At 43.6% G+C, this 20,725-nt stretch overlaps 1 protein-coding gene across 2 annotated transcripts; it reads right to left on the bottom strand.

The window, feature by feature from the left end:
- Window positions 1-12,775: 12,775 nt before the first annotated feature.
- CDKN2C (cyclin dependent kinase inhibitor 2C) lies at window positions 12,776-19,350 on the bottom strand. Of its 2 annotated transcripts, XM_058843359.1 has the most exons (3): window positions 18,757-19,350; window positions 18,237-18,377; window positions 12,776-14,672 (listed from the first exon to the last, which is right to left on the bottom strand). In XM_058843359.1, exons 2-3 carry the CDS (start codon window positions 18,363-18,365, stop codon window positions 14,298-14,300), a joined length of 504 nt encoding a protein of 167 aa, XP_058699342.1. In that variant the 5' UTR covers window positions 18,366-18,377; window positions 18,757-19,350; the 3' UTR covers window positions 12,776-14,297. The 2 variants fall into 2 exon arrangements, with proteins under 2 accessions (XP_058699342.1, XP_058699343.1); XM_058843360.1 differs by having other exon boundaries at window positions 18,237-18,759.
- Between the last annotated feature and the right edge of the window lie 1,375 nt (window positions 19,351-20,725).

The following is a 20,725-nucleotide window of genomic DNA, read 5'->3' as shown; positions in this document are numbered from 1 at the left end:
ACAGCTGTGAGAGAAGCACCCAGGCAGGAGGCTGGGAAGACTGGAACCAATGGGTTAAGGAATCCAGGATGGCTTAATCACAGAGGTCCACATGAGTGGACTCAGGGCAAGGGCTACACACATGGAAATACTTCTGGAATACCAGAGCTAAAAATGAAAACACAAGCTATGCTGTAAAAGATCAGATCAGACCTTTTTGGCTTCAAAGAGATCTCATGTATTGACCTCTTCACTCATGCAGGTAGAGAGACATGCTTTGCATGTAAGAGGCTCAGGTTGGAGCAGGTGCATCTATCCCAATTCCTATCCCAAACTTAGATCCCAATTTTCAGACTTACCTGTTACAAGAAGTAAGAAACGCTACACCTTTTTTTCTTTATGTTTCATATATTTTTGCTATTTTCTCTTCTGATCCAGAGTTCATCTTCAGTCAACATTTCCAAAAGGTCTCAACTAGCATGAATTTTGGTGAGGCCAAATCACTTGATTTTCCCTTACCCTGTTTAGAAGAGGCTTTACATGGACAAAAGCAATAATGCCAGCCTTTTCCCTTCATCCTTTAAAATTACTGGCCACCTCTAAAGAACTTGGCCTCTCTTCTGTGTCAGTTTTTGACAACTCATTTGAGTTAAACAGGTTGCTGAGGCCAAATTAAATGCTTGGGAAATGGACCATACAATTAATTTGCAATACTAAGTTGTCTCAGCATCATTTCTCTTCCTCTCAAGGGGAATGCTGGCTCAAGCAAAAGAAAAGATTAACGTAATAAAAATATTCTAAAGACATCCTGTTAATTGTCCCAAGCTCAGATGGTATTGTCTATTCTGTTGTGCACAGCCAGCAAACAGTGTAAAATCCAGAATTCCTTCCCACCATGAAAGCAGAGCTTCAGTGCTACAGGATAATCCCTGCCTTTCTGGAAAGCAGATGAAAATGTGGTGTGGCAGAGCTTTGCTTTGGGTTTCAGAGGTGAGCTCAATTTTGCCCCATTTATGAATATAATAATAGGACTTGTTAATTTAGACACATCAGCAACTTCAGTTGAGAGAATAAAGGTTTGTGAAAAAAAGAAGAATTACAAGCAAAGTAACAAAAACTTGGGGAGGCAATTTTTTTTTTTCTCTGAATATGCAAAAGAGGCTTCCCATGTTTGTTTGGGGACAGAAAACACTTGAGGTTTTAAATTCAGCCAAACCAGAAATTTTCATTTATAAATACATTGGTAGTGTTGACCTTGAATATCACATTAAGTGGCAGCAAATCTCATAGAAAAAAAGTTAATGTATCAAATAAAACTCAGAAATATTCACAAGTTACTGAGCAAAGCTTGCAAAAGAGATTAAACAAGAGGCTGTAATTCTCTATTTGCTCTAAAATTTCCTTAAGAGGGACAAAGTCTGATTTTTGCTTATATGAAAATAGTCATAAAATATGTAGGAAAACACAGAACGTTGTTTGCTTCAGTTCCTGTAAACTAATCAGGCTGGATGATGAGTCTTCCTGTAAGTGGGAGCACTGCTGAATACTATGCATGAAACCCTGTTCCTCCCCTCATAAACAGCTCAAGCTTTGCCTGTGTATCAGTGCAGAAAAATAAGTATTGACTTATTCACAAATTACTTTTTAGGCATTGGATTCCCAGAAATATATTTGTATAACAGCATTTAGAAGCAAATGAATATGTTAATAACCAGTTTTTCTCTCATTTTATGGCCTTAAAGACACTTTGATCTTATAAAATCATGTTTTTCCTCTCAGCTCTGATGCTCACTTCCTACCTCTTCATCTAAAATGGATTTTTGACATCAATTCAATATGCCTCTTTTCATTTTATTTCAGACTGCCAATTAAGATGTTTCTTGATATTTTATCAAACAAACAGGTCCCCTACAAGATGCTGACTTGTTCTCAGGTTGTTTTTTTATGTCTTTCCAAAATGAGGTATTTTGGATGTGGTACAGTTTGTTCACATGTCAAACATGGATATTTTAATTCTGTCATTCCCCAGTACAGCAATGAAAGAAAATAAATCAGATGTTTTATCTGATTGTACTTTGATCAGGTTTTTCTCTGTTCTCAAAAAGAACAGTGTGGAGCTTCGCTTGCTCCACAAAAAAGCATTTTTAGCTCTGAAAATATTTTAAAGATATCTCAGGAAAGCCAGACCCAACACTTAGAGTTCTACTCATCTTAAAAAAAGACTCACTGTTTACCATGGTCATAAATGACCATTTAGGATCTCCTGGTATTTAATCTCCACTACATTAACTGGGAAAAACTTATGAGTAGGAGCCAAAATTGGACAAAATTTCACTTGCCATAATGCTTCCTATCACTGTCCATCACTGACATAAGTGAGTGATGAAAAATGTCTGTAGTTGTGCTTCTGATTACATCCTGATGCATGGCAGTCTAGGAAATACTGACAATGTGTGTGACACAGGTGGGAGAGATGTGTGAGCTTTCCCATCAGGGAATTTTGCTGGGTTTGAAGTATATATTGAAACAAAAAATGTAAGTTCATGGTGGCCATGGAAAGCTAGAAATTGTGGGAGGACTTGTGGTTTTTAGCAGAAAAGGCAGAAAAGGTTGTGAAAGTAATGCTGCCTTCTTTGTGTGATACTCTTGGTATAGGCAGATGTTGCAGATTGTTCTGAGCATTGAGGAATTCAAGAAAATAATACAACTGTGAAAACCCAAAAGTTAGATTTCAACTGTTTTTCAACTCCTTTATTACCTTCTCAAATTATACTGCAAAGTTACAGAGCCTAGACATGTGGGAAGTCTCCAAGGAAAAAGTCTGAGGAAGGCATTCTTCAAAATTATTTGCCATTTAGTTTCCTCAGCATGGTAGAAGCTAGATAGAGCTGTTCTGCCTCCCTTCAGTCTTTCCATTTATAGAAAGTACCCAATAACATATAAACCTTTCTGAAATGTTTGGGAGACTTCTCTGTGCTCCGAGGGAGCTGGTGTTCTCAATATTTATGATATGTACCCAAATGATTTCTCTCTTTTAGTGTCTCCAGTGCAAAATCATTACATTGCCAGAAATAAATTAAGCCTAACTTGTGGGAGAAAAATATTGGATTCCATCGTGTGTTTTATATTGTACCATTATGAAAATGGTATATTAAATTCAAATGCTTCAATTGTACCATTAGATGTTGTCATTATGTGGCTGGCTAATTGATAGGTTATTCAAATGAACATTATAATTTTAGACTTCTTAGAAACATCCATGTGAAGAATTTCCAAACTTCAGAGAAGTAAACTGGGTGTTAGAAAGGAAAAATATGTACTGAGAATATTTCCTAATGCATGTCACTGAAAAATCATTACATAACTGCCGTGTGCATTCCGGGACTTGGTGCAGTCTATTTTTAATACCGGTATGAAAGAACTTCCTGCTACTTTTTCTCTTTGAAAGCTGCTTTGTGGTTCATTAGATCACATTGTCAAGTTTTCTGCTATCCTTAAACCCCAATTTTTCCTACTTTTTTTTTAATGGTTTGGTTTTGTTTTGCTTTGGTTTTGTTTTTTGTTAAAAAAAAAAAAAAAGGAAACTGTATCAGAAGGAAGAATGTGCTGAGTATAAGATACCTTGGAGAGTAAGGTACATTGTGTAAGTGTTGCAGTGGTCCCAGAACCAAACACTGCCAGACCAGGCCTAGTATTAAACCCAAAAAGAAATCTAAACATAATAAACACAAGCATATTTAAGAAAGGCAAAAGAATTTGTGTGCCATACAACAGTACCTAGCAAAAATTTTCAATGTTCTGTTTATGAAAACAGATTTTTTTTTTATTAGAGTAGTTTTAATTTCATACTGATCTCCAGTGTTATCACAGGTCACCATTTTGACCATAATTTGGATAATCATGACCATTAACATAAAGCTTTTTGCTTAAATGCAATGAAAAATTTTCAAACACAGGCTGTGCAAGAGATTTCAGAATATTTTAACTGCAGAGAAAGTTTACAGCATTAGTGTAGTTTTGCTGTTAAAATCCCAGACAAACAGACTGATAGAGGTGAGATAGCCACAGGGACCAACATTTTCACCTCCTCTGACCTCCTGCAAAACAAAGGTCACAGGACTTCCTCAATTAATTTCTTTTCAAACAAGAACATATCTTTTAGGCAATGGTACAGTCAAGTGACACTAAAATCTGGTAAAAGTATTTAAAAGTATTAATTTTATAGACAAGAAAACGTTTGTACTTGCAAATTAACAGGCAGTTAATTTGTACAATAAAAAAGGGCTTCTGTCACTCTTACTTTCATCCCTAGCAGAGGAATGGGGTGAGAGTTTTTGGTGCCAAGCAGCACTCGGTGGTAATTGCTGTAACTCTTGCTGTGAACCTGCTCTGGAAGTCTCTGGCAGGGAGGCAGTGGAACGTGGCAGGACTGGAACAGGTCACACCTCAGCTGTCCTCGCTGCCACCACTCCCACAGCCACCCCTGCTGCCCTGAAACGCAGCGTTCAACATAGGGAGCAGCTCCTGAGCTGCCTCGGCTTTCAGAGAAGGCAAACAATCAAACCGTGGGAGATGTGGAGCTTTTTGGGGACTGTTGGATGATTCTTTCCCTGGGGCTTGTGGTGGTAAACTGCACTGATGAGGATATCTAGGAAACCCAAAGCTAACAAAATATTTGGACTTCCCTTTCTGTTGCTTTGACATTATTCCACCAGAAGCAATTTCTTCCCCTGTTCACTCTGCTGGCTCTGTAGAATTTCATTTTCACAGAATACTTTTAATTTAGTTTCATTTATTTATTTTATCATTTATTTTCTGCACTTCTGTAGGTATTTCAAGTTGGTTTGGTTGCCAAAGAGAATGGTCCAGTCTTCAGCTATAGTGCTCCCAGTCTCAATTGAGCACACTCCCCTCTCCCTCTTCACATCAAAACACTCTGGATTCATTTTCCTTTATTTTAATTTTCATTTTCAGAGGAAATATCTTCACCCCAAAAGGTGAAATCTGACTGAGTTCTGCTTATTTTAACAAACTTTTTATTAAGAAATTCATTGCAGGTTACTTAGAATTCTTACACTGCTCTGCTTAACCTTGTCCAGTGCTTCATAATAACATCTTGTTTTCAGTTGCTTGTCACTGGGCTGGTATTTTCCAAGCCAAGCATCTGCCTCAGGTTTATTTTTTGGCAGTTGCCAGCTAAACCACTGTAGTAATTTTCAAGAACAAGGTTAAAAAAATATTTTGCCCATATTAAAAAATAATAATTTGGTTGCTTCATTTAGAAGTGTTGGTATCCCCATTACAGAAGGAATTTGAAATGGAACACCATCACTGGCCTGCTTTCATCCATGCACCTTTTAAGCAGCAAGTTGGAATTTGGCAGCAGCGTTGCTGTGGTTTCACAGATGTGCATCCAAATGTAAAAAAAAGTTAAAATACTAAAAAAATAAATAAATCTCAGTTTGCATGTGATTGGTTAAGAATCATTCAATTTTGTCATTTTGCTGAGTTTTCCAAAGGCCAGCTCGAGCTGAGGGAGCACGCTCCGCGTTCGGGGGCTTTTGCGGAGCGACCGGGCACAGTCTGTGCCCAAGGGACCACGAGTGCTCCTCCCTTCCTGTGAGATCTCGGTGCCTCTCCTCTGTGCATCACCTCTCTTTCTCCTGCTGCTGCTGCTGAGAAAAGGAGGATGGGTCACAAAGATGAAAGAGTTTGGGAGGAGGTCTGCAACCAGGGAGCAGAAAATGAGAGGAAGGAGAAGATGAAGACAGTAGAGTCCAAGAAGACAACTACTGCTGAGCAGTAATAATTCTCCTAGGACATCATGGACAAAATTCAGTTGTGTAAGCAGTTCTGCATGACTAGGGAAAAAAAAGATTATACATATTTACATTAAGAGGTTCTGCTAAGACATGGGAAGAGGTATGATATATTGGGTAAGGAAATTAATAAGCATCATGGAGATAAAGATAAGATGCCAGAGGAAATAATTAAGAAAAAATAAGAGGGTGGATGTGTGGCTGAAGCAAGGGAAACTAGGAAATGGAAACAGAGTGTGAAGTGTGCAAGAAGGCAGGAGCCAGGGAATGGAGAGATGGATAAACAGTGTGGAAGAGCTGGGAGTTACCTTAAAACAGCACAGAGGAGAAAGAGAAGGCAGGAGCCAGGCAGAAGAAAGAGCATCAAGGGAAAGAAAGGGTGTGAGTACAGACTGAACTCTGAGAATAGGCTGATCTTCTGAGTCAGACATAAATGCAAATTGTGATTTATCTGTAATGGTATAGGAACAGGAATCAGGTATGACTAACATCTATAGCCACATTTTCTTTTCCTGTTAGAGATCTTTATCGCATATTCTGGATCTCTTGAGCCAGAGCCCTGGAGTTAAGGTGACCGCATGTCATTATCTGTTTATTTTTCAGGCTTCCTCTCTCTGATTTTGTTAACAAACATTCAAATGCCTAAAGTACAATATACGGCTTTCTTTAATCAGAGTAAAAAGTATTTCTGCAAAATACATTTGAAAATGCTACAAGTAATTTTGAAATGATAGGTAGGGCTGCCAGCAGTGTCTCTCACTGGCAGAACAAAGCAAGGCCCCGAATTCAGCTTGTTGGCCCTTCACTGTGGGTGTTTGTCCTCGAAGAGGGCTTGCACCATCCCCATTACATTGTGTGGAATTCGTCACAGGGGTCAGCAGCACTGCCTTGGCAATTTTAGCTCCCAGCAGCCAAAAACATCGCCTGGAGTTACAGACACAGAGAGTGGGAAAGGGCTGGGTGCTGCCCACGGGCAAAGCAGAGGTGGAGGTCACTGAGCAGCAGCCAGGGAGGGGAGTGGGACATGTCCTGCCCCGTGGCACTGCTGCAGCTGCAGAGACACCAGTTCTACTCCTTCAGTGGCAAAACAGGGGGAAACATTGAAATTTGCCCCTACCATGATGATTCAGCTTGCAAGCATTTGTCATTTTTATTTAAAAAATTGGAATTTCTTTAACATAAATGGAAAATGCTTTCCCACAAATCGTGTGTTTGGCTGTCACATTTTCTGCAAGCTGAAGGCAAGCTTTGCAGAGCTGAGCTTTACTTTCCTTTTGAGAATGAAAGCAGCAGTGCTGTCAGAAGATTGAGTTGTTGGTGTATATCAGGTGATAGAAAAAATTACTCTGCACGTGGTCTGACTTTTTTTTATACATATACTTGGGATCTGCAAGTGTTGATTTGCTGTCTGTTTATCTGTTTATCATACTGATAGCTTAAATCCACAAACTACACTTCTAATAACAACTCCTAGGGATAAGGTTGCTATTACTGCTCGGTTCCTCCTAAAGATTAAACAGAGCTAAAAGTTGGTACATTGACCTATTGCTTCTTGAGGCAGATCTCTGTTCAAATTATGACCTACGTCCCAGCTAAAAATGTGTTCAATCTTTTCTTAATTTGTAGTAGATACTTGTGTACATTACAAAATCGTCTCACAATTTGGCAAATTAAGTTGTCTGTGGTTAGCTCTGGAATTGCAGAGATATTGCAGTGCACTGCAGCATTGCATAATGAGGTTCCCCAGACTTTTCTTACTCGAGTGAGTAACAGCAGGTCTTATCTCTAGCGAGCATCAGATTCGTCCCGTTTTTGAGAAGAGAATTAGTATCAAATATACGATGGGCATGTTATGCCTTGTGGCTGCAATGTTGTTTCAATTAACTTCCCTGAATATACCACAATGAAAAGTGTCAGCTTTTTGCCTCAGAGGCCTATAATTAGATTAAATGAATACTGTTAATTATCTACTACCTTCTTTACACAAAACAGTATGTTTCCATAAATTAAAATGCTCGTACAGGAAGGAAATTGTTGTTCTCTGCAATACATCCATACAGTGCTGGATTGTGAATACTGTGACTGTATCAAAGTGTAGCACAGCTCTTTGTCTGCAGCCCCTATTTTCCAGGAGCTAAAACAAATTACATCTGAAAAATCCACAGACATTGGACTATTTTAAAGCATATGTGTTGATGCAAGGAAGTGATATTACTAAATGTTACAGCGCTCATGAAACAAATACACTTCTCTCTTAAACAGATGTTCTCTATAAAATTCTCTTAGAGAGATTAAATACAGCTTTGTTTGTGTACCTACAGTCACACCCTCAAGGACTATGTTATGTACAGAGAAAAAACTGCTTTTTCTAGCAGAGTGTACTTCTCCTTTCAGAAAATTTTAAAAAGTCCATTCTGTAGGAAGCATTTACAGCAATTAACAGCTTGATTTCCAGGCCTGTATATATTCCAGCTAGTGTGGACTGAAAATCTCCCCTGCCTGTTCTCCAGCATTACTGGATGCAAGCAAAAGTTCCTGACTGATCAATTCAGTCCCATCCTGGCATGCCTGATTTGGAAGTGCAGATTTTCAAATGGTGGTACATCACCTCTGGGGTAACATATCTGAAGCAGAAAGTACTCTTTTTGATTTGACAAAGTGTATCCCAATGTCCCTATTTCCATCAGAATAGATGTTAATAACTTCAGGCCTGACCATTCGATCCTCCCTCACCAGAAAATTACAATTAACTTTAGCAGAAGCCCTCATTCCGGCCTGCAGTATACCCTGCATATAAATGTGATCTGTACCCAGGATTGCTCTTGTGTTTCATTAAGGTCAAACCCTGAAAAGCTTTTGAATACTCAGTGTTCCTACAAGGCATTGCATTTTGTTGTGGTTTGTGCTGTGTATCTGTTCCTTTAAATGTTCATTACCTCCGTGTATAAAAGTGTTCATTAAAATATCATTGTGCTGGTAATAATCTTAATATTGAGGAGTGAAGAGGGCTGTGTTGCAATATAAAAGCTGCCCCGTTTCCTGCTCGAAGGGTGTAACAGGAGAAAGAAAGACCATCTTGATAGGCACTATCTGCTGAAGGAAAACTTTCACAGGAGCTGTGAATCAACTTTAACCTTTTACTGGCTGCACTGTGAAGAAAATGTTTCAAGCTTCCTACCCAGAATTAGGCTTCTTTAATTAAAAAAAAATCATAAATGCTAGTGGCCCTTATAATTACTGCTACAAATATCAGAAAACAGTTACAGAGGAACAAAGAAATGCGATTGGAAACATGGTTCAGTGGTCTCGTCCTTCCCTGAAAAGCTGATTATACTTTTGGCTGATTCAGTTTCTTTCAGAGGGAATTTACCCTTTCTGGCAATTTGAGTTTGGTTGCACCAAGGGCACAAAATGCATCTGGGGATGAAGGAAATTGGCTCGGGGTCCTGTGTGTGTCAAACTGAAATTTGCCACCGAGCTGTAGATTTTGTCTTTTAGCCCCTGAGTGCCCCTTTTTTTGTCAGATTCAGAAGCCATTTTAACACTAGTTTAAAAATAGAGCCATTTCATTTGTGCTTTTGCAGGTGCCTTGCCCAATTCCCTGCTTTCCCTGCATGACTTATCTTGTGGGATAAGCACTAATCAAAGGTCAAGGTTATTCTGAAGTATCCAACATAGGAGAGTTCTCTTTCTCGTAGATCCTTAAACTGAACTTCGCAGAATTACAGCTGATACTGTGCTGAAAGGTAATTCAAACAGGGAAAAAGTACAAAATGACAAGCAGGAACCTTTGGCACTGTAAAATGTCCCTGGTGATTTGTACTTAGTGCTTCTTCAAAACGCAGAAGCCATTTTAGCACTCAGAGCCATGGCAGAAGTGAATTATTATTTTTTTCCGAGTGGGGCTCTGTAAATTAGGGCTGCAGAGCCAGGCTTGGCACATCTGGCTCTCAGAAATGTGCCATGTACTTCACATCCGAAGATAATTTTCTCGCCTCTGTGACACAGAAGCCAAGAAGCGTGGATTTTTCCTCCCCCCTGTCTCGCCTGTCTGATTTTAAAATGTAACACAAGGTCATGAAAAGCTCCGGCCGGGAGATACACCTTGCTAGCCATTTTTTTAAGGAAACCTGGAGACAAACCTGCTTGGTTTTGCCTTCTACGTGAGCTGCGGTAGGAGAAGATGCTTCTGCATCCCTGGGCGCGGGGCTGGGGGAGGAGAGCCCGGCGCAGCAGCGGGAGCCCCGCCGCCCGGCAGCGGCCACAACGATGTGTTACAAACATCCCCCCGGCAAGACGTGGGTCCCTTCTCTGTACTCACTGCGGCTGCGAAAGCACCGGAGTTTCGCTGAGGAGACTCCAGTCCTGGCTGCGGGTAGAGGGAGGAAAGGGAGGGAAAAAGAGAAAAGGGTAAAAAAAAAAAAAAAAAAAAAAAAAAAAAGGAAGAAGGAAAATATAGAGGAAAAAAAAAAAAAAAGAAAAAAAAAAGGGGGGGAGGGGGGCGCAGAGCAAGTTGCGGCGGCGGGAGAGGCGGCGGGGGCGGCCGGGGTGTCCGAGCCCCGGGGCCGCGCAGCGCTGCCCGGCCGGCGGCCGCCCCGGGCCTGACGGCGGGGGCCGGCGGGACGCAACGGAGCGGCGGCGGAGCCCGCGGAGGAAACTAAATAAATAAAATCAGACTGTTATTTAAGGCGCGTAAATTTAAAATTATTTGGACAGGAAGAGCAAGGGGAGCGGAGCCGCAGGAGCCAAAGTAACGGTTTCGGAGCCGGGCGCGGCCCCCCCGCCCCGCGGCCCCGAGCCCCGGCGCTCCCCGGGGGCCGCCCGACCTGCCCGCACCTCGGCCCGAGCGACCCTCCCTCCTCCCCGGGGACCCCGGCAGAGCCCTCCGGGAGCACCGACATTTTGAGTGCCTGTGTGGTGGGGCAGGCTGTGCTGAGAGCCGGTGAGAAATCTTTCTTTCTCTCTCTGTCCTTCTTTCTCCTTTTCTTTTTCTTTTTTTTTTTTTTTGTCCCTTCTCCCCCCACTCCCCCCCGCCATGCACAGGATAACAGTCACCACGGATAAATGCAAAAGCTTTCCTCCCCTCGCTTTTTCGAGGGAATTTCAGCACTTTAGTCAGGAGATAATAATGTCTGGCTGCTTCTGGCTGCCCAGTGAATTCCTAGGTACGTTTGTGGAAGAAACCCTTTTCTTTCTTTTAGAAGATGAAAAGTGGTAGTTTTGTACCGTGTTAACTCTTTCTTCGTGTGAACAATGCAGTGGCATTTCCTAGGGAGCTAGTATCTTATCCCACCATGGAATAAACCATTGATTCCATTCCTCTCCCTACACTGAAAGCTGGAAAGAAAGTATTTGCCTGTACTTAAATGTGCAGTGGCTTTTTGCACTGGAGACTGAGCAGAATTTACCTTCAAATACCTTCTCATTCACTCTCCCCCGGCTAGGGGCAGGGCGGTGCCAGGGTTAGCCCTGCACCTCTGCCCCTCTCTCCCCAGTACCCACAGATCGAGCATTTCACCCTCTCACGATGCTGCTGCCACAGATGAAACTCTCTTCGTTCCCTGTAGGATCCCTTTAGGATCTGCCCCTTTCCAACAGGAGCTCAGCAGCCCCCGCCGTTGTTCCGAGGATATTTTAGAAACAAAGGTCAAGTGTAACAGCTTTGCTCATCCGTGTAAATGAAATAGGGGAGAGGGCTGTTGCCCCACAGTTGTGTCCTCACACAGCTTGGTCACTGTGAATCCTGGTACAGCTACATTTTACGCTCTATTTCTTCATATTTTTCTGTGCTTGCTGTATTTGTTTCTATTTATACTTCTCATCTCGATACTGCACTGTTTGCTGCCGATTCCTGGGCTGCTGCAGGGCGATCTCTGCTCCTGCCTGGACACTTACTTGGCAGTTGGTTTATGTCTCAATAAAAGCTCTCAAAAATCTTTAATTCCATCTCACACGCTGCAGTTTTGCATCTCTGGGTAAATATGGTCGTCGACATTTTCAGGAATATGAGAATTTTTGAAACTGGACTTTTTGATGTTGCCAAAATACTGGGGGAAAAGCGCCAAAGCAATTTCTGAAACCACATGTGATATTGCAATCCTTTTTTAGGTGTCAGGGCTCTCTATCAATGGGACTTGCTTTATATTATTTTCTCCTCGCTCAGTAAATATAAAGGCTTCTGGAGGAAAGCCATTCCCCAGCAGCCAGGCACCTTCTGTCACTGACAAACCCTGTAAGGTGCTGTAACCCACCAGCTGACTGATTCCTTTGGTTTCCCAGAGGCTCTTTGCAGTAACTATTAACTTCCTGGGACAATAGAGAGCAATTATTGCTTTCCAAGTATCTAACTAGGAATTTCAATTGATCATCTTGTTTCCGATAAGTTGAGGGACTCACAAAGAAAACACAGCAGTGAAATCAGATAAAACACACCTTTAAACCAGACTATCACCCGTGACTCAGCTGCCGAGCTTTGGGCATGGCCGGGGGGTGATTCGTCCTGGCTTTAACCCTGAACTCCTGGCACGCAATAAAAGCCGCTATTTCTCACTAGGCGGGGCATTTTTCTCGGAAGTTGTTCTATTAAGCCACTGCTTAAACTTCGCCTTAGCGTAAATTAAATGCTGATGAAGCTCCAAACGGGTTTGGAATGAGGATTCTTTGTAGCACAGGTGAAAAGAAAGCCCAAATGAGTGAGAAAGCTGGATATTACCTTCTGGTGTAGCACGGAATTCCTCTTTGTGAGAGGAATGGAGAAGGAAAAGGCTTGGAGCATCCTCCAGTACACGAGGAAAGGAAGATGGAGAGCAATACAGAGAGATTTGGGTCACCTCACCTCGGGGACGTGTGGATTGCATTGCCCGGTTTAACATTTCAGGTGGTTTAATGCTATTTCTACCAGGAATTTTGGGGGTTATTTCTCCAATAATCCTGTGTACTGTGCTGCTCCGTTTAATCATCATGCACACAAATTTTCATATTTCACAGAGGTTTTTAATCAGAACACAGCAGTGTGACAGAGCTTATAGTAAACGTGACAGACAGTTTCAGCAAATTATTTTTTACTTGAAAATGTAGTAACTGATTTTGTGGGGCTAATTTAAAAAAACCCAAAAGTTAAAAACTAAACTAATGTATTCCCTCTCCTCTTTCAAGTGCTATTTAAAGTAGTATTCATTTTGCATTGATTTAAAGCCTTCTATTTTGCATGATTGAAATTTAGACTATTCAAAATTAAGCACTTTAAACTGCCCAGCTGCCCAACAAGTAGATCCTGTAAAATATTAAAAGTTTCATAATAGACTCTTCCCCGACACGGTGCTGAGCATCGTTAGCTCCTGTTGAGGCTGGAGAGGCAAATGAGTTTCAGTCTGGTGAATACTCTCAACTGTGTTGCAATGGAAAATTTCCAATGGTTAAGTTGTGTTTTAGGTGCAAGCAATAACTTAACTTCATGAATATCGAAAGTGCTGCTTCCTAAATGTCACTGTATTCAAATATCCTTGTTTTGTGAGATGCTGTCAATAAAACAGTTTATTTCCAGACAAAACAGAATATTTGGTGGAAAGCAAATATTACTAGGAGAACATCTAAACTACAATCAGCAGATGAAGCGACCAGAAGTCTTGTACTGCAGCCTTCGTGTCCTCTTGCTTTTGACAATGGTTCTCTGCAGCTTGTTTTGAAACTAGAAAAAAAAACATCTTCTGCAGTGCACAGTAAACATGAACTACTAAACTGAGCTGTTTAAAACCTCTGGCAATCGAAGAAACACCACTTATACTGTTTCTGGTAACTAAATTCAAAACCAGATTGGTGAAAGTTTAAATACACAAAGAGGAAAAGTGTCATCTACATTTAGAAAGTAAGTGACCTAGTTCTACAAGCTCTTGTTAGTGACAAAATACAGTTACTGCCTAAAGCATCTAAGCGCCATCCACTGTCCTCAGGCCACGCAGCCTTTGACTTCCAACTCTGCCTGAGCAGGGGCTGCAGGTGACACCTTATTAACAGGATTTTTTTATCTAAAACAGGACCTCAGACTCTAGAGCCTGACAGAAAGGGGTGGAGGGAATGAGGAGAAGAGAGGGGTGCACTGAGAGGTGGGAGAAATCACAGTAAACTATTTCCTTTTCTTAAAAGTCCAGCAATATTAAGCATGTGAATAGTAGCTCTTGTATTAATGACTCGATACGAATGACCTAAAATAAATTGTAAAAGTTGATACTGGAAAACTAGATATGAGCAACCGACATACACACGGATGAGCCTAGCAGTGTAAAGTGAAAGGTATAGGAAACTGCTGGGAGCATGGATTTAAAACATTTCTGTTACCTAAAAACCCACCTCTGGAATTTCTTGAGACTTACACTACCAGCTGTTCAGAAGAGGGGAAAAAAAATAAAAATAATGGTGCAACAAATGTTGTTAAAAAGGAAGGTAACACCCCAAGAAGTCTGCACCCCCTCACGTCCAAAGGAGAGCCCGTCCTAGCGGGGTTCAGTCCATGCTGGGGGGGAAGGAGCTGCTGGCCTCCAGGAGCTCCACCACGGCTGCCCTCCTGTAGAGCTTGGCCAGGTCGTAGGCGGTGGCCCCGCGCTTGTTCTGGTGGCCCACCTTGCACTCGGAGCGGGCCAGCAGCAGCTCCACCACCCGCACGTGCCCCTCCTGGGCCGCCAAGTGCAGGGGCAGGTTGCCGTCGTTGTCCTCAATGTTAACATCGGCTTTGAACTCCAGCAGAGTCTGCAAAGTGTCCAGAAAGCCCTCCCTGGCTACGTCGTGGATGACAGCGAAGCCGGTGCTGTCTTTCAGGTTGGGGTTGGCCCCGTTGCTGAGCAGCCGCCGGGCGATTTCGGGGTTCCCGAGTTTCATCACCTATGGAAGAGAGAGGAGAATTGGATACCGCGGGTGGGGGTTTGCTCCAGCACTGCCTCCCGTCCTCACTCCTCATCCCTGCCTTTTGTCAGAGTCCAATTCTCATTTAAAGCAGACAGAGGAGACTCGCTATAAAACCAGTGACACACCGGAACATCTCGTTTTCAATGAATTTGCCACTGAACTCGGTGAAATTGTGAAAGATGTTATCACTTCGGTGGTCATAGCTTTCTCCCTCGGAGGGATTAATGCCTAAAATAACATAAAATGGGATATAACACCTTTTTTTTTTTTTTTTTTTTTCCCTAACGAGGGTCATCTCAGTTTCTTAACATATAAAAATTAAGTATAGTTCGGTTTTATTTGCTTAAGTATTGAGACACCTCTGCATTACTGTTTAATTTTGTTAAACATCAAATATAGGGTCTCTGAGGATCAGATATTTTACCTCAGCAACAGCAAATGTAGAATGTGTTTTTACAAGTTTTCAGGTGTTTACATTGTCTGTGCATTATCATAAAACAAATATTTGGACTGTACCATAGCTCTGTCTGTTGAGAAACATAAATGCTAAAAGAAATTATTCTCCCCAGTATTTGTGTTTCATTAGGTCACCCAAAAAGGAAAAGTCAAAAGGAATATTTCAAAGTTTCAGAAGTTCTCTTCTGAAATCAATATATTATATTACACTTTCATAACCTCTCTATAAGTAAACTGTGGCTATGTTCTGTCATTAAAACATCCCTTAAAAAAATACAACAACAACAATAATTGGATTTTCTGACTGTTTCTCTCAGGGAAAAAGAAAAAAAAAAAGAAAAAGCTTCTTTCAATTTTCTCAATTGTACCATAAAACTATCATAATTAGAACACAAATCTCTCTTATTTGTAGCTTAACCGTTTGCACCGATTTCCTTGTAATTCTTCATTTTTTGTTAGCACACTTTCCAAAAATGAACACTGTAATGTATATGGTGTAATCTCTAGCCTATAGGCAGTATTTTGCTGTCCTTGCAACTAGTCTCATTGTAAGTATAAAATTCGAAAAAATCCCAACTCTTTTTCTATTTCCTTAGAGAGAGATTCACACATTGATTTAAAAATCTTGGTTGAAAAAAAAAAAAAATCACAAACGAGCATTACAGTGCATTAAATTTAGCATAAGGTACAATTTCTACAGGGGTTTGCTGAAAATCTCTCCTGACAAAAAATATATATTAAGTTTTTTTAAGAAAAGCAAGCTAAAATAAATATATTTATGTACAGCATTTGAAGTGTAAAGTAGCCCAGCACGTTATAAGCACAGACAGGAGCAAAAGTGCAGATAAGACAGCCTGGGATTCAGGGAAAGAGATCTCTCTGTGCCCCAAAGCTTCCAGCTCCCGACTTCCAGCCACTTCTTTCACTTCTGGTGAGAGATGGAAGCGATGTAAAAGAAAAGAAGATCGTTGTGATCTCTCTTTGTTTAGTAAAATCCGGACATTTTGATCTCTTTTTGAGAGCTCAGGCTGTATTATTTGTGAATTCAAAACATATATTTGGGTTAAGTGGGAGTTTTCAGTGTTCAGGCCAGGGGACTGAAGGCTTCAGTTAAAGATGCGAGGGGGAGAAAATCCTATAAAAGGTGCTGCTTTTTGGCCGTGGGCTACAACTGAACAGCAAATGGTCCCTATATTTTGTGAAGTGATGTTTGGGGGGAGAGAGGCGAAGAAGGAGAAAGCATTAATTGAATGAGTCTGGCGAAGAGCATAAGGGCAGGAGATGTATTTGAGGCCTGCGTAGGTACACTTCACCAGAAATAAAAAGGACAGAGCAAAACAAGCCGAGTAGTTGTTTAATTAAGCATAAATGCAGAGGAAAAATATAAATCCATTTACATTAATATAGGAGCACTCTCTCTGTTGTAATTGAGAGAGAGATTACAGAGAGATTATCTCACAGTGCAGAGTGCACTGACAGAGAAGTCTTTCGAGCGTGGCCAGGTACCCACAGCACATTTCAGGATGATACATATTGAAAATCAGTCGACAGATTCTCCTGTTTTGATTTTTGTTGTGGTTCATTAGCTCAGTTGTTATTAGGCACCCCTAAGAAGTATCGTTAGGGCACGGATGCATGTTTAATATAGCTGGATGCTATGTCATTGTGTAAAATATACTTTAATTCAGGATATGGACAGTTAACTGCTTTTAGAAAAAAATATCCAGCATTCCTGTAGGACAAATCGGTTTTCAGCCCTTGTCCTGAGGATAAATCAACTAGCTAAATGTTTCCTGCTTTCTTAAATAATTTAGCTTGTCTTAGTTTCTAGTCTAAACGCATTCACTCTCTTAAAAGTTGCTGCAAGTGCCTGCACTGCCATGCGATGCCCTATTTAGGTCTTAACAGGACTGCGAGGAGCTCACAGGTCTCCAGCTTCAGCAAAATTATCAAAAAAGGATCATTCTCGCATTATCAACAAGAGGTGCTTATTTTCCAGTTCTAATATTTTGATGTTAAGCCAAAAAGCTGTAATATCTCGAGTACATTCACAGGTTCTATGCTGTTTAAAAATCCACTTTCAGAAATTATTACCATGGTTTTGGGGGAAGAGGGGTTAAAAACCAATTTTACTAATGTGTGAAATGAAAAAGATCTATAGCTCCACTTCCACATTGCATTACTTACAACTTAAGTACAAATAACCACACTTATTTTCCCTCTGGATTTATAAATCATATGTTTCACTATTTGGTAGGTATTTTAGCCTTTTTGCCATCATTATCTATTAATATTAAAAGCAAAATCTTCCATCAGCTCCAATAATTAGCAGTTGGACGAGTTCCAACTCCTGCCTGCACAACTACAGTTAAAAATTAGGACACAGCACCCTATACGATCAGAAAGGAAATAAGTGGAAGCAGTGCCCTGCTAGCCGATCTGAAAAAAGCACATTTTAAAGTCTTAAATATGAATGAAAAAGCAAGTGATTCAGCTGGAACCCTGGCTCGCAGGGCTAGCTCTTAATGTACATCGGAGGTCCTCGGTTCTGAGCAGCATGCTTCCCAATGAGAAAGGTCATTCCCACAAACAGAGTATAAAGGAAAAGTACCATCCACAGTAGACCCCAGAACCCAGACGAGCCACGCTTTAAAAGCACATTGCAGGGAGGAAAAAAAAAAAAAAAAAAGGAAGGAAAAAATATATAAATCCTAAGCTTCAGAGAACAGAACATTTGTGTTTACAGACCTGCTATGAAATCCTGCTCACCTAAGCTGATTTCTTTTCATCTCAGCTCTCTCATTCCTTGCCTCCTCCCCACGAAGTTACAAAATATTAGCAAACTCGTAGCCCGTTTGACATTGAGGGTGATCCCCGATTGAAAGAATGGTTTTGACCAGTTTTATTTCAAGTACGTCATTTTAGGGAGTTGGAGCCACTAAAGTTATAAAAATATGGCATCCAACGAGTTTGAAAAACCACTCGAATTTCATCCACCAGCCTGCTTAAAACGTTGTCTTTTTTGGAAACCCGGGTCACGTAGGTACCAGTGATGAAATATTTTCTCCCTCTCTGGATACCAACCTGCAGCGCAGTCCTCCCAAATCCATTTTGTGCATTGACGTTTACATTCTTTTGCAACAAATTAGTAAGTTGCACTAGGTCCCCCTTGGCAGCCGCGGACGCCAGCTCGTTCCCAGAAGGCTCGGCCATTCTTTAGGGTGACTGACGATCGGAAAAAAGATGAGATTTTTTTTTTTTTTTTTTTTTTTTTTAACCAGGCATGGCATCGGAGACTGACAGAAGGATTGGGATGGTTAATCTTCTGGAGTAAGACCTTGTAGTAAATACTCGTAAAAAACCTCCTTGCCAAGAGCCCGCCCCTAACTCACACGTGATTATTCAGCATTATGCAGCTCCACTTGAAGGAAGATTTCTTTGCTTCCACATATAGAGTAACTCTTATTAAAGACTTTGGCCACTTTCATGTGGGGGAAATAGATTAACAGCTATGCAATATATTGTATATGTTATAGGTAACATATATACACGTACACCGGAGACTCACTCAGACCTGAGATCTTGGAAGAAGAAGACAACCCACCCTGTTCACAGTCGGTTTCTGAAACTTAGCAGCAGCAGCAGCTCCGAGGAAAGGTCTCCTGTAGCAGTGTGCATCCAACTCCCGCTCGGGATGCCCCCTTCATCCCACTCCGTCGCCTTAGTCCGGGCCCAGCGGGGAAGGGAAGGACGAGCCGCGCCCGCGGAGGGCCGGGCGCGGCGGCTGCGGCTGTCCCGGTGCCCAGGTCGCTCCCTCGGCGCTCTCGCTCCCCGCAGCAGCAGCAGCAGCAGCAGCAGCTTCACTCCCGCGGCCCCGCGCAGCCCCCGCGCAGCGGGCGGGCGCGATCCCGGCCGGCGGCCGCCCCCGGCGGCGGCGGCTCCGGAGCATCCAGGAGGGCGGCGGGCGGCGCGGGGGGGCTGCCGCGAACCGCCGCCCGCGCTCAGGGCGTGGAGGAGCCGCGGCGCGGAGCCGTCTCCGCCGCCGTCCGCCGGGATCCCGCTGTCCGCGCTCCGCCGGGCGCTCCCCGGGACAGCCGCTCCTCCCGCTGCGGCCGCGGGGCGAGCTCCTGGCGGGGGCAGGGGCTGCGCTGGTGCCGCCGCTGCCCCGGCCCGGCCGCGCTCGCAGCCGCACTGACAGCCCCGCTCGCCTCCTCTTCCAACTTCGCGAAATAAAGCTGCACTTGCCGGTCAGCGGCCGCCGCCTCCGCCCGCGGCTTTGCGCTCCCCCTTTTTTAAGCACAAACAATCGCTACTTCTGTTTCCTAAGGACACGAAGCCGGTTTCGCTCTCCTTCTTTCCCCCCCCACCCCCCCACCTTTTTTTTTTTTTTTTAACCTCATCAGCTTTTTTTGAAAAGAAAAAAAATTTGAGCGCTTTTTGAGTTGAAACACCCGCCCACATTTTAACGGCAGAGATTTAAGGAGGCGCGGCGGAGTTCGGGCAGGAAGGCCTGCAGCGGCTCCCGCCCGCCCCTCGCCCGGCCCCGCCGCGCTCTGGCCGCAGCTCCGCGGCGCCCGGTGCCGTCCCCGCTCCGCGCAGCCCGGGCACGGCACTTCCCCGCCACAGCCGGCGCAGCCCGGCTGCTCTTAGGAGCAGCGCTGCTGAGGCCTGGAGGGGGGTAAAATGAAAGGAAAAGGAGGTTGTAGCAGCGGGAGCCGCCGCACCCCGGCGGGAGGAGCGGGATCGGGGGAGCTCGGGAGGGCGGCCTCTGCCACGACGCTGCCCGGAGCTTCTCCCCGGCGGTGCCCACCTGCCCGCGGGGGGAGCGGAGCCGGCTCCGGTCCCGGTCCCTTCGCCCTCGCTCGGCTCCCCGCGGGCAGCGGCTCCGCGCTCGGGGCCACCCCGGCAGAGGCGCGGGTTCCTCTCTCATCCTGAGGACAAGGTCAAGGATAAAGGGTCAATGTCAAGTTGTCTTGACGGTGGAAGGCGACCGTCCACGGCAGCACTCCCTGCTTCCCGCGTTTCTGGTGTCCTTGATTGATTTGAAAGTGCCATTTTGAAGGGGAACGGCGCCCGGGCACCAAGAGGACGCGAGGACTTCGCTTTTCCTTCCTAGAGCGAAGAAGTGAGGATGGCACAGGACGGGGATGTCACCGCCACTCTGCCTAACAGTATTGTGTGTCTTAAAGTGCTTTAATGGCTGGATTGCTTTAGGTTTCAGGGACCCTCGGAGGACTGAATTCTGCCAAGCGAACCCTCCGAGAGGTAAGCAGCAATGTCATGGCTCCCTGATAAGCACACGTAACCCATCGCTCGCAGGGGCGATCTGCACGTCTGTTTTCTGCGTGGACGCCACGGGAAAGTGATTTTGAATGTAAACAGGCGTGAGGCAGCTCCGGGAGGTGCTTTAGGGAGGGAACCTGTGGTAGTTCCAGCTCCTCCAGCACTGCCCTGCGGGGGGAACCTGCCGCTGGCAGCCGGGCAGGGGCCGGAGATGGCCGGGGCCTGAATCGGGGCCGCCGCCGTCAAACAGAGCCGGTTCCACAGCAGCGAATCTGCAGATGAACCAAGCC

Source organism: Poecile atricapillus, chromosome 7, assembly GCF_030490865.1.
Source record: "Poecile atricapillus isolate bPoeAtr1 chromosome 7, bPoeAtr1.hap1, whole genome shotgun sequence".
Taxonomy (NCBI): domain Eukaryota; kingdom Metazoa; phylum Chordata; class Aves; order Passeriformes; family Paridae; genus Poecile; species Poecile atricapillus.
Note: the sequence above shows the minus strand (reverse complement) of the source record. Positions and strands in the feature narration are given on the sequence as shown.

Coding starts and splice junctions, on each gene's coding strand:
- CDKN2C (XM_058843359.1), bottom strand. CDS start 18,365: ATGGCCGAGCCTTCTGGGAACGAGCTGGCGTCCGCGGCTGCCAAGGGG. Junction 14,673..18,236: donor TTGGGAGGACTGCGCTGCAG/GTTGGTATCCAG, acceptor TCTCTTCCATAG/GTGATGAAACTCGGGAACCC.